The 14,176-nt window shown below is 41.9% G+C and overlaps 1 protein-coding gene across 12 annotated transcripts in view; it reads right to left on the bottom strand.

Annotated features, from left to right (window-relative positions):
* Positions 1–14,176, bottom strand: part of TACC1 (transforming acidic coiled-coil containing protein 1) — a 126,571-nt gene that overhangs the window by 94,640 nt on the left and 17,755 nt on the right. For 2 of the 12 annotated variants that reach the window (XM_037983556.2, XM_037983558.2), the window contains exon 1: positions 2,145–2,279. The exons of 7 other annotated variants lie outside the window; for them this stretch is intronic. Coding sequence is in view for 3 of the 5 variants with exons in the window: in XM_037983550.2 (XP_037839478.2) it covers positions 2,145–2,221 (77 nt within the window). In the remaining 2 variants the exon portion in view is untranslated. Of the gene's footprint in view, positions 1–2,144; positions 2,295–14,176 lie in introns of those variants that run through there. 3 more of the 12 variants (XM_037983550.2, XM_037983551.2, XM_037983560.2) reach the window with 3 other exon arrangements.

The following is a 14,176-nucleotide window of genomic DNA, read 5'->3' as shown; positions in this document are numbered from 1 at the left end:
AATGAAAAGAGAGATCCTTTATACATGTTTACATTATACAGTTAAAACAAGTAGGCTGCCAAGCCATTGGATAATGTAACAACTGATAACACCCTAACAACTGAACCCTACCTCGCATCTTGAGTTTATTTCTTCAGCATACCATCAGTAAATGACTCCATTATTTACTTTCAAGTTACACAGTAAACTTGGCCACACATTTACAAAAAATAGTCAACTTTCATCCTCAGCTAAAAGAGTATATTACTCAGAGATAAACTATAACTTATTATTCATATATACATGATTTTATGTCAACCTCAGAATAGCCTGTGAAGTAGATATTGTTATCATTCCTGTTTCACACATAAGGAAACAGACATAGAGGGGTTAAGGAACAGATAAAAGATCTCCAGCATTAAGGAGCAGCACCTAGAAATTAAACCCATGGCTCTTTGCCTCCCAAACTCTTAACTTCTTCTCAATGTTATATTGCCTCTCACATTTGTTTTTTGAAAGTTAAATTGACTTTGGCAATTTTGTCTTATTAGCTACTAAGCATTGCTATTGCAGATTTCCTCCCTATTCAAACAAAATTAAAGGAAAAAGGAGGGTGTGCTCTGCCAGTTAAAACAAGTTTTGATTGTTTCCTAGGATAGTTCCAACTCTTGGGTGGGAGGCAGCTGCAGCATGAGCTCTGGGGTCCACCACTTTCTAGCTGTGTGACCTTGGAGAGGTTACTTGATCTTTCTGTGCTTCAGTTCCCTCACCAGTAAAATGAAGACAGTAACAAGAACAATAATAGCTCAGTGTTCTTGGGGGTTAAATAATATGTGGGGCATTTAGAAGTGTTTTGCACATGTCACATGCTCAGTAAATCTGAGCTACTTTTTTTTTTTTTTTTTTTTTTTTTTTTTTTGAGATGGAGTCTCCCTCTGCTGCCCAGGCTGGATGGAGTGCAATGGTGTGATTTTGGCTCACCACAACCTCCACCTTCTGGGTTCAAGCGATCTCCTGCCTCAGCCTCCCAAGTAGCTGGGACTACAGGCTCATGCCTCCACGCTAGGCTAATTTTTGTATTTTTAGTAGAGACGGGGTTTCACCATATTGGTCAAGCTGGTCTCGAACTCCTGACCTCAGGGGATCCGCCCCCTTCGGCCTCCCAAAGTGCTGGGATTACAGGCGTGAGCCAACCACGCCCGGCCTCAGCTATTCTTATTAATAAGCTGCCTGAAGTAAGTTTAGATTTGTGGACATTGGTAACATTAGGAGCCACAATTAGCACTTGGATATTCGGAAAGCTACTTTGCCTTGAAAAGATGATTCAAAAGCCCTCCAACAGTCCAGACTGCTTTTGTGATGGTTAAGCGTATCTTTCTCAAACTAAATAGCTTCGACATTGGCTGAATTAAAATAAAGAGTATGGATTCCCTGACACTGCTGCAATTCCAAAACACGCATGCATTCCAAAAAATAAATAAATATTTAAAGACTATTTGGTTTCCAAATAAATTGTTATCGCCTCTCTGTCTATAAGCATTGACCATCTTTCAAACCGTGGAACTTGCTCCTAATCACGTTCTCTAAAACTTTCCCTTCACAGCTTTCATTACAGTACTTGGTGTCCCCAATTGTTGCTGTTCCAGAACAAAAGCCTAATTGCTGCTGCTACAATACTGCCCTTTTTTTCTGAGATCATCATGAAGCCCTTGGAGCAAACAAGAGAGGGAGTTCTTGCGAGCAGCAAGCACTGCGTCAAAATTCCTGGACCCCGAGGGCCAACGCCAGCTGCGTTTTGAGACTTGAGTGCCTCTCTCATAGTTTCACCTCCCTGCAAATAACTCTGTCTTGTGAATGTTTCAGAGCTCTTTAGGACACGTGCGTTTTCTGCTTGGACGAGGCCGGGGTCCCCTTGTCTCGCCGGTGCAGTGTGGACTGGGACAGGACCACGGTCACGCCCGGACGCGATCAGGTCGCGGTGGGGCAGGACGCTCCCAGCCGGATGCCCCCGGGGCCCTGCTGACCAAACCCGTAGCGCTCGTGCCCCGCTGCCGCCAGCGGGAACCCCACCTTCCCAGTCTTTCTGGGACGGACCCCGCGCGCTCCATCCCTGGCTGGCACGCAAACCCCCAAAGGCGGCCCCTGGAGAGAGCTCTGGGACTCACGTGGTCTCCGTGGGTCTCGGGTGCCTCTCCCCGGCGGGTTCTCGGCCCCTCGGGGTCTGAGAGTGGGAGCCTCCCATGGCGCGGAACTTGGCGCCCGGGCTGCACCCGCCTGTGCTGGGCGGCGGGCGGCTGTGCCCAGACCCTGGGCGGGGAGGCGGTGGGGCGGGAGGAAGGGTGGGGCGAGGGAGGGCGGGGTGGGGCGCTGGGCTGTAGGGTCCCCGCCGCTGGTAAAGCGGGGAAGGAGGTGGCTTCAGATGCTGCCAACTTCTCCGCAGATTGCAGGGCCCCGCCGGTGCGGGCGCCTGGAGATGCGGAGCGCCTGGGGCGCGCAGGGCTGCGGGGAGCCGGTGAAGCGGCGCCTCCTCGTCCGGCAAGGGAGCCCCTAGCAGCAGGTGGAGGGCGCGAGGCCTGCGGGCGCCCCCGGGACCCCGCGATCCGCGGACGTCGCCCTCTCAGCCCGCTGGGTCCAGGGTTGGAAGGGAAGCGGCGGGAAGAGGCCCCGGGAGCTGCTGTTCAGAGAAGCAGCAGGAGGGGGCGGTGTGTGCCGGGGTCGGGGGACGCAGGCGGCCCTGCAAAGGGTGTGGCCTTTACCCCAAACCGCTTCTGCCTCCTGGGACGGGAGGGAGGCCTGAACTGCGCTGCACAGAAAACTGGGTGCATCCTGGTTCTGCCTCCAACTAGCTGAGTAACTTGTAACAAGTTATTTCACCCTCTCTGAGGCTTGTTTTCTTTATCTGTAAAACAAGGGAGTATGTTCATCTTTAGCTTTTAGTATCCCTTTAGGCGCTGATAACCAAGCAATGAATTTTCCTCCAAACTCTGTAGTAAGGAAAAAACAACCAACCAACCAAAACCTATCCCTATCTCATCTGCGATCCAGCTGCACCTAGCAACTCCCTTTAGAGCATCTCTCATGCCCTTCCTCACCCATTCCTGCCTCCTACCCACCTCCTCTCCAGCCACCTGTTCTTATTCTAGCGCTTTTTCCAGCAGACTGGAATCCTTCCCCAAACCTCCGTTCTATGACACCATCCTGCATCTTGATGTTACATCTTCTTTGTTACTGCCTGTCTCCCTCGCTAGAACGTAAGCTCCATGAAGACAGGGAATCTGTTTTGATTTCACTGTTCCTCCAACATGCTTGGCACAGTGGGCGCTCACAATTGTTGATGGATGCAGGCATCCTACACCCGTGTTATCACTGTCCTTCCCAGGGTTCCTATAGCACTTGTTAACTATGCTAACGAAGTATTTACCATCTTATTTTATAATTATCTCCTCACGGCCGGGCGCGGTGGCTCACGCCTGTGAGTAATCCCAGCACTTTGGGAAGCCTGGGGGTGGGGGGATGGATTCCCTGAGGTCAGGAGTTGGAGACCAGCCTGACTAACATTGGTGAAACCCCGTCTCTACTAAAAATACAAAAATTAGCCGGGTGTGGTGGTGTGCGCCTGTAATCCCAGCTACTTAGGAGGCTGAGGCAGGAGAATCGCTTGAACCCGGGAAGTGGAGGTTGCAGTGAGCCGAGATCGCACCACTGCACTCCAGCCTGGGCAACAAGAGCAAAACTTCATCTCTAATATAATAATAATTATTATTATCTCTTCACTTGTTTATCTTTCACTGGAATATAAGTTCCTTTTTTTTTTTTTTTTTTTTTTTTTTTTTTTTTTTTTTTTTGAGAGGAGTCTCGCTCTGTCGCCCAGGCTGGAGTGCAGTGGCTCGGTCTTGGCTCACTGCATGCTCTGCCTTCCGGGTTCACGCCATTCTCCTGCCTCAGCCTCCCAAGTAACTGGGACTACAGGCACCCGCCACCACGCCCGGCTAATTTTTTTTGTGTGTGCGTGTGTATATTTTAGTAGAGACGGAGTTTCACCGTGTTAGCCAGGATGGTCTTGATCTCCTGACCTCGTGATCCGCCTGCCTCAGCCTCCCAAAGTGCTGGGATTACAGGCGTGAGCCACTGCGCCCGGCCTTTTTTTTTTTTTTTTCCTTTTTTTTTTTTTTTTGAGACGGAGTCTCGCTCTGTCACCCAGGCTGGAGTCCAGCGGTGCGATCTCTGCTCACTGTAAGCTCCACTTCCCGGGTTCATGCCATTCTCCTGCCTCAGCCTCCCAAGTGACTGGGACTACAAGCGCCCACCACCACGCCCAGCTAATTTTTTTGTATTTTTAGTAGAGACAGGGTTTCACCGTGTTAGCCAGGATGGTCTCGGTTTCCTGAATTTGTGATCCGCCCGACTCGACCTCCCAAAGTGCTGGGATTACAGGCGTGAACCACCGCGCCACGGCCTAGAATATAAGTTCTTTACAGGCAGGAACACTCTTGTTGTTGTTGTTGTTGTTTTGAAAGACCGTGTCTCTTTCCGTTGCCCAGGCTGGAGTGCAGTGGTGCGATCATAGTTCACTGGAGCCTTGAACTCCTGGGCTCAAGCAGCCCTCTTGCCTCAGCCTTTTCAGCAGCTCGGACCACCAGTGAATGCCACCACACCCAGCTAATTTTTTTTTTTTTTAGAGATCGGGTCTCACTATGTTGCCCAGACTGGTCTCAAACTCCTAGCCTCAAGTGATCCTCCTGCTTTGGCCTCCCAAAGCACTGGGATTACAGGTGTGAGCCACCAGGCCCAGTCAGGAATGCTCCTTATCTCTGTATTCTAGCTTAGTGCCCAGCACAGTGCCTGGTTCTTAGTTTATATACAATAACTATTTGCTGAATGAATGAATGAGCCAGTGGTGAAGCACACAGAATTGTGTTCAACATTAACTTCATTCTTGAAGCTATAGGGGAATAAAGATATATGTGACTACATTTTACTAATTCCAGAAAGAATCAGAAAACGCATAATAGAGATTTACATTTACAACAGATCTTTTTTTTTGGAGATGGAGTCTCGCTGTGTTGCCCCGGCTGGAGTGCAGTGGCACTATCTTGGCTCACTACAACCTCCGCCTCCCAGGTTCAAGTGATTCTCCTGCCTCAGCCTCCCAAATAGCTGGGACTACAGGCATGCTCTATCATGCCTGGCTATTTCCTGTATTTTAGTAGAGACAGAGTTTCACTATGTTGGCCAGGCTGTCTTGAACTCCTGACCTTGTGATCTGCCTGCCTCGGCCTCCCAAAATGCTGGGATTATAGGCGTGAGCCACTGTTCCCTGCCAGATCTCTCTTTTATGTATCAGACTTTGACTACCTGTTTATAAATTATCTTTAGTCTACTTAGCCAGAAAGTTCCCAGGGTCCAGGATGTTGACACATGGTAGACATAAACAGTATTTTGAAGTGGGAAAATAAAAATTAGTAAAAGTATAGTGAGGCTGGAATTGAGATTTTTTTATGAAGAATTTCAAATAGCTAAAGAAAAGTTGACTCTTGGCAGATAATTTTTTGTTTTTAGAGACAGGGTCTTGCTCTGTGCAGTGGCATGATCATAGCTTGCTGCAGCCTTGAACTCCTGAGATAATTTTTCTTTTAAGTTCAAGTTCCTCCCACAGTCTGTTTGGAACACTATGGCAACGTGATTGAAGTGTCATTGGTAATGCAAACATAACCCTGTCAGAGCTGCAGTTCCCTTCAGAGGAACACTCAGCCTCTCCTAGTGAGAAAGGTCTTTATTCTCAGTGGGTCATTCCGAGGGAAGACAGGAGGGGGAGCGGCAGGAGAAGAGGGTAGGAACGGGTAAGTTTTCTGTCTCTGGTAGACAAGATGGGCTGCTGGGAAGAATCTTACTACTATTAATTAGTGCAGAAAGGCACAGGGTGGTGCCACTAAAATGGTTGAAAGTAATGGAAAAAGACCAGATGCAGTGGCTCACACCTGTAATCCCAGTACTTTGGGAGGCTGAGACGGGTGGCACTTGAGTTCAGGAGTTTGAGGCCAGCCTGGTCAACATGGTGAAACCCTGTCCCTACTAAAAATTTAAAAAATAACCGAGCGTGGTGGTGCATGCCTGTAATTCCAGCTACTTGGGAAGCTGAGACATGAAAATCGCTTGAACCCGGGAGGCAGAGGTTGTAGTGAACGGAGTTTGTGCCACTGCACTCCAGCCTGCATGACAGAGCAAGACTCCGCCTCAAAAAAGAAAAAAACAACAAAAAACCCCAAAAACCCAAAAAACAAAAGAAAGAGAGAGAGAGAGAAAGAGAAAAAGAGAGAAAGAGAGAAAGAGAGAGAGAAAGAGAGAAAGAAAGAGAGAGAGAAAGAAAGAAAGAAAGAAAGAAAGAAGGAAAGAAAGAAAGAAAGAAAAGAAAGAAAGAAAAGAAAGAAAGAAAGAAAGAAAGAAAGAAGGAAAGAGGAAAGAGTGAAGCCTACACCCTCTTGTGTTACAGAGAAATTGAGACAAGGGAAAAAGGAACTCTGTGAAATAATGTGAAAGATTTGACATATGGGACCCAAAGGGCATCTCTGCAAAGATGCTTGTGTGTTGACTGGTTTTGCTTTATGTTGTTTACTGGGTTTGCTCCCCTAATTGGCATGGCAGCTGGGGCTTTGGGTCAGGCCTAGTGAACACAGTGAAGGGAAGTGTTGTCTTTGTCACTAAACTTATGAGGGCTTTTCAGGAAAAATGTCCAAGACAGACCAGAGATCCCCAGACACCTCTTACTCCACAACATATAATGCTTTGTCCCTCTCATGGAAGCAGAACCAAGATCTGTTTCTCCATCGCAGAGCTTGGCTGCAGATCTCCAAGACAGGCATAGACTGTGGGATGTATGATTAACGTCCCTGGGTTTAAACTCTTTCTTGCTTTTTGTATTTCAATTAAAAACAAAAGGCTGGACACGGTGGCTGACACCCCTGTAATTCCAGCACTTTGGTAGGCCAAGAGGGGAGGAAGTCTTGAGCCCAGAAGTTCGAGACCAGCCTGGGCAACATAGAGAGTCCCCCGTCTCTACAAAAAATTGGCTGAGCATGGTGGGGCTCTCACCTGCAGTCACAGCTACTCAGGAGGGTGAGGTAGGAGGATCACTTGAGCCCAGGAAATCAAAGCTGCAATGAGCTGTGATCACACCACTGCACTGCAGCCTGGGCGACGCAGCAATGGTCTGTCTCCAAAAAACAAAACAAAACAAAACACTTGGGTATCCCTAATGATGATACTGAATTGTTATTATGCAATCATAATTTCTGCTCTGATGGAAGTTATTAAAGAAACGGAAACATGTCCTCTCCCTTGGCGTGGTTCTAAAATGGTACACTCAGAGGCCAGCTGTAAGTTGTGGGCAACCCTGCTGTTGTCTGCCCCCAATGACTGAGAAATTTCATGATGCCAATTCTGGGGCCCAGAACCGTTCACAGAACTGAGGCGTTTTCCTTCAAGCAGAGGGCAGGAGGATCATAGCCGGACACTACTTGGTATTGCATTTGACACAGAACATAGAGAGAATAAAATCTACTACTTTTTGGTGCCCTGTGATTTATACCTGACTGTGACACAAGAAGGAGGAGGAGGAGGAGAATGAAAAGAGAGGGAGGGAAGCAACCTTTATTTTTTAGTCTCTGGGTCAGTGGGCTGCAGAACACAATGACCAGCTGGAGCCAAAGAGGACACATGGCCTGTGATGGTGTCCAGGTAGGGTAGAATTTCATGTCCATGGTTAAGGTTTCCACTTGTACATTACAATTCGGCCAAGAAGTGTTTTTTGTTGTTTTTTGGTTTTGGGTTTTTTTGGGGTTTTGTTTTTGTTTTGAGACAGAGTCTCGCTCTGCTGCCCAGGCTGGAGTGCAGTGGTATGATCTCCGCTCACCACAACCTCCGCCTCCTGGGTTCAAGCAATTCTCCTCCCTCAGCCTCCCAAGTCGCTACAGGCACACGCCGCCACATCCAGGTAATTTTTTTTGTATTTTAGTAAAGATGGGGTTTCACCATGTTGCCCAGGCTGGTTGCGAACTCCTGAGCTCAGGCAATCTGCCTGCCTCGGCCTTCCAAAGTGCTGGGATTACAGGTGTGAGCCACTGTGCCTGGCCAAGAAGATATTTTTTAAACATTGGAAAAATAGCAAGGAAAGAAAATTTAAGCCGTTGAAACTCAAGGTTGCCTATAAGATTGCAAAATACATCCTTCAGTGTCAAACTCTATCCCCAGAATGCTACTTATGCTCTGCAGAGGGATGGGCACTAACATTTGTTGGACACTAGGAACTACACTTGGTGGTTAACAAAAGTAACCACATTCAGGCCTTATAGCACTGGGAAAAAAATAACAGTGGGTAACACTTACAGAGCACTTTTTATGTGCCCAGATTCTGTTCTAAGTGCTTTAGATTTATTAAGTCATTTACTGTTCACCACAACCCTATGGCTAGGCACTTTTAGTATTCTCATTTACAGGCATACCTCAGAAATATTGCAAATTCCATTGCAGACCACTGCAATAAAGTGAATATTGCATTATAGCGAATCACACAAAATTTTCAGTTTCTCAGTGCATATAAAAGTTATGTTTACACTATACGATAGTCTATTAAGTGTGCAATCGCATTATGTCCAAAAAATGTACATTCCTTGATTTAAAAAATACTTTATTGCTAAAAAATGCTGACACAGAGACATGAAGTGAGTACATGCTATTAGAAAAATGGCAGCAATAGACTTACCCAACACAACGTTGCCAAAAACTTTCAATTTTAAGGAATGCGATATATGTGAAGTGCAATAAAGTGAAATGCAATAAAACGAGCAGTGCCTGTACAAATGAGCAAGATGAAGCATAGTAAGGTTAAACATACCCAAGGCCACATAGCTAGAAAACGGCAAAGCTAGATTCAAACCTGGGTAAGATAGCCCCAACGCTATAGCACATGGCTTACCCTCTATACTTCACTGCCTTAATCCTTACACTGCCCATCCCATTTTAAGATGAAGAAACTCAGTTTTAGAGAGCTGAACAGCGCATTCAATATTTAAATCCAGTTGTCTTGATTACAAACCTTAATTTCAACATGGATTTTTTTTTTTTTTTGTCCCTAGCAATCATCCCAAAGGAGAATTACCCTTCAAATTAGCCACTTTGGGAAGTCCCATGCTTATCTCAGAGCTACTCATCTCTCCTCATTTGGAAATTATTTAAATGCCAATTTATAGATCAAAGAATAAAATTGGTTCATTTCTTCAGAGCCACATACTGTTCTTGAAATCAGGTAGTTGAAGTGTTCCAATATTGTTCTCCTCATTCAAAATGTTGTGGCTATACTAGGTCCTTTGACGTCTCATATAACATTTAAAATACTCTTGTAAATTTTTTTTTTAAACCTGTTAGGATTTTCATGGGAATTTCATTGAATTTATTGAATAATTCAAAAAGGATTGCCAGCTTAACAATATTGACACTTTGAATCCATGAACACGGTATAGCTCTTCATTTATGTAGATATTCCTGTCATGTTTTATAGTTTTCAGCCTACAGATCATACATGTCTTTTGCTAAGTATTTTATGCTATTGTAAACAGTGTCTTATGATTTAACTTTCTAAATGTTAGTTGCTAGTATGTGAGATAGAATTGATTTTTATATATTTTATCCTGCAACCTTGTCCTCTAATAGCTTTTGTTGTGGATTTCTTAGGGTTTTCTATACAATGTCGCTTGTAAATAAGGACAATTTTAGTTATTCCTTTCTAACATGTATACCTTATTTTTCCCTTGCTTTGTTGCACTGACTAGGCACTCCTATACAATTTAAGTTAAATAAAAATGGTGAGAGCCAACATCCTTGCCCTCTACCTCATCTTAGGTAGAAAGCATTGATTTTTCACATTGTAGTAGGATGTTAGCTGATAGATTTTGTAGATGCCCTTAATCAGGTTTAGGAAGTTTTAATTTATTCCTAATTTGCTGAAAGGTTTTTTTTTTAATGATGAAAAGGAGTTGAATTTTGACAAATGCTATTGCTGCACCTATTGAACTGATCATATTGTTTACACCTTCTTCCTTTTTTTCTTCAAGAGACAGGATCTTGCTATGTTGCCTAGGCTGGAGTGCAGTAGCTATTCACAGGTGCAATGACAGTACACTACAACCTTTAACTCCTGGTCTCCAATGAACCTCCTGGCTCAGCCTCCCGAATAGCTAGGACTACAAGACCTTCTACCCCCTTCTTATAGGCTTTCAAAATGATATACTTCCTTCTAAGTACTACGTTAGCTACATTGCACCACTGTGCCTGTGTTTTTGTCTTTATTCTATTAATTTGTTGAATTACATTGATTAACCGTCAGCTGTTAAAACAACTTTGCATTGGCCGGGCGTGGTGGCTCACGCCTGTAATCCCAGCACTTTGGGAGGCTGAGGCGGGTGGATCATGAGGTCAGGAGTTTGAGACCAGCCTGACCAACATGGTGAAACCCTGTTTCTACTAAAAATACAAAAATTAGCCAGGTATGGTGGTGTGGCCTGTAATCCCAGCTACTCAGGAGGCTGAGGCAGGAGAATCGCTTGAACCTGGGAGGCAGAAGTTACAGTGAGCTGAGATCGCACTAGTGCACTCCAGCCTGGGCAACAGAGCAAGACTCCATCTCAAAAAACAAAACAAAACAAAACAAAACAAAACAAAACAAACAAAAAAACCACTTTGCATTGCCACTTGATCACATGTATAGCCTTTTTTATATGCTGCTGGATTTGGCTTGTTAATATTTTGTTGAGGATTTTTGCATTTATATTCATGAGGGATATTGGACTGTAATTTGTTTTTCTTAAGATGTCTTCATCTGGCTGTAGAATTAGAATAATACTGGCATCATAAAATCATGCCTCCTCCTTTATTAAACAGTTTTTGTAGGATTGGTACTATTTTTTCATAAATGTTTGTTAGAATTCACCAATGAAGCATCTGAACCCAAAATTCTGTCAGAAAGTTTTTAATTACAAATTCAATATCTTTAATTGATACAGGGCTGTTCAAGTTTTCTATTTCATCTTTGATTAGATTTATAATTTCTGTCTTTCCCAGAATGTGTCCATTTCATCTGTGACACATTTAATGTCATAAAGTTGTTCATAACAATAGAGAATTGTTGTTCTTTTACTATCCCAAGTAATAACGTTCCTTGTTTCATTCATGATGTTGTTCATTTTTTTTTCTTTGCCAGTCAGGCTTGAGATTTATCAATTTTATTAGTTTTTTCAAAGGACTGTTTTTTGGGTTTAATGATTTTTAAATCTCTTTTTTTCCTGTTCTCTAATTCATTGATTTCCGTCATTATCTTTATTATTTTCTTCCTTCTGCTTGCGTTGAGTTCAATTTACTCTTTTTATTTTTTAATGGTGAAAATTAAGGTCATTGATTTAAGACCTTTCCCCACTTCTTACAGGCTTTCAAAAGTGTAAATTTCCCTCTAAGTGCTATGTTAGCTACATTGCACAAATTTTGATACGTGTATTTATATTATCATCAGTGCAAAATATTTTCAATCTCCCTTGTGATTTAGTCTTTAGCCCAATAAATATTTAGAAGTGTGTTGTTTAGTTTCAAAATATTTGGGGTTTCCTAGTTATTTTATTGTTTTTGGTTTCTAATTTAATTTCACTGTGGTCAGAGAACAAACTATCTGATTTCAACCTTTTTAATATTTATTAAAACTTTTTTATGGTCCAGAATATGGCCTATCTTGATAAGCATTCCATGTGCACTTGAAAAGAATGTGCATTTTGCTATCGTTGAGTGAAATGTTCTAAAAATATTAATTAGGTCAAAGTGATTGATAACGTTGTTCAGATTTTCTGTCTTTGCTGATTTTTTGTTGGTTACTCTATCAACTTCTGAGTGACATTAAAATTTCCACTTATAATTTCTATTTCTTCCTTTCATTCTATCAGTTTTTGCCTTATGTAATTTGAGGCTATTACTAGGCACAAACAAATTTGTAATTTTTATGTCATCTTGATCAATTATTCCTTTTCTTCTTCTGAAGTGCCCTTCTTTATCTTTTATGATGCTTTTTTAAGAAATCTATTTTTATTTGATACTAATGTAGCCACTCCAGCTTTCTTGTACTTACTATTTACATAATATATCTTTTTCTATCCATCTATATTTGGTTTCCTTCTGTCTTTATATTGAAAGTATGTCTTTGCACATAGTTTATATTTGGGTTTTTAAAAAATGGATTTTTTAGAGCAGTTTTAGATTCACAGCTAAATTGAGATGAAAGTACAGAGAGTTCCCACACACCCCTTACCCCTACACATACAGACTCCCCACTATCAACATCCCATATCAGAGTGGTACATTTGTTACAATCAATGAACCTACATTGATGTATCATTATTATCCAAAGTCCCTAGTTTACATTAGAGTTTGCTCTTGGTATTATATATTCTATGAGTTTTGACAAATGTCTAATGTATTTATGTACATGTAGCCACCATGACAGTATCACATAGAATAGTTGCACTCCTTTAAAAATCTTCTATGTTCCATCTGTTCATCCCTTCCTCCACCCAACCCTTGGCAACTACTGATCTTTTTGTCTCCATAGTTTTGCTTTTTCCAGAATGTCATATAGTTTGACCCATCCAGTACACAGCCCTTTCAAATTGGCTTTTTTCACTTAGTAATATGCATTTAACATTCCTCCCTGTCTTCATGGTTTGACAGCTCATTTCTTTTTAACACTGAATAATATTCCATTGTCTGGATATATCACAGTTTATCCGTTTGCCTACTGAAGGACATCTTGATGGCTTCCAGCTTTTGGCAATTATGAATAAAGTTGCTATAAACATCCATGTGCAGGGTTTTGTGTGGATATAAGTTTTCAGCTCATTTGAGTAAATACCCAGGAGTAAGATTGTTGAATCATATGGTAAAAGTATGTTTAGTTTTGCAAGAAACTGTCAAAACTGTCTTTCAAAGTGGCCAAACCATTTTGCATTCCCATCAACAATGAATGACAGTTTCTGTTGTTCCACATCATTTGGTGGTGTTAGCATTTTGAATTTTGGCTATTCCAGTAGATACGTAGTGGTATCTCATTGTTGTTTTAATTTGTGATTACCTAATAACATATACTATTAAACAGCTTTTCAAATTTTTTGGCAACTGTGTATCTTCTTTGGTGAGATGTTATATTTGCTTTTGTATCCATTTAAAAACAATTTTTAATCTCTATCTTTTAATTGGAGTGTTTAGCTCATAAATGTTTAATGTAATTTTTGAAATGGTTGGGTATGAATCTATCATTTTTGTTTTATTTTGTTTTCGATTTGTCTCCTCTGACATTTGTTTCTTCTTTTCTTTTTTCCTGCCTTTAAAAATTATTTAATATTTTAAGATGTATTCCATTTTAATTTTCCTGATGCTTTATAGCTATTCTGCATTATGTTTAATAGTTGATTTATAAATTACAAAATTCAACCTTAGCCTTTCATGGCCCATTTACAGTTGATAATGTACTTCTTCATGTAAATTCTACAGCTGAAAAGTATAATTTCTTAAGTAGAAAATTCACCAGATGGAGTTAACAGCCAAGTGGACATGTTACAGGAAAGAGTAAATTTTAAGACAGATCAATCAAAATTACTCAAAATGAGTAATAGAGTGGAAAAAGATTTAAAACATAATGAACAAAATCTCAGAGACTTGTTAGATGATATCAAACAAACATACATGTAATTGAAATCTCAGAGGGAGATAAGAAACTGAAGTAGAAAAAATATTTAAAGAAATAATAACCAAACACTTCCCAGCTGTAATAAAAGTCAGAGATTTGCAGATACAAGATATTAGACAAACACCAAGTAGAATGAACATAACGAAGTCCACTCCAACGCACATCTAAGTCGAGCTAATATAAACCTTGAAAGTAGAAAGAGAGCAACCAAAAAAGGGGGCTTTCCACTTGGCTCTTCTTTATTGTATCTGTTTCTCTGATGAAATGTCCCATTTCTGTGCTGAGATTTTGATTCATCAAAAGCAAGCTTTTTTTTCTTAATTTTTAAACTTCATTGTAGATAGCTATAAAACCTCCTAAAACTATAAAATAACATATAAAATAACTATAAAATAACATAACACTTTAAAACCCTTGCCGGCT

The sequence above is a fragment of the Chlorocebus sabaeus genome, chromosome 8 (assembly GCF_047675955.1).
Source record: "Chlorocebus sabaeus isolate Y175 chromosome 8, mChlSab1.0.hap1, whole genome shotgun sequence".
In the NCBI taxonomy this organism is placed as follows: Eukaryota; Metazoa; Chordata; class Mammalia; order Primates; family Cercopithecidae; genus Chlorocebus; species Chlorocebus sabaeus.
This window is presented reverse-complemented; position numbering and strand designations above follow the sequence as displayed.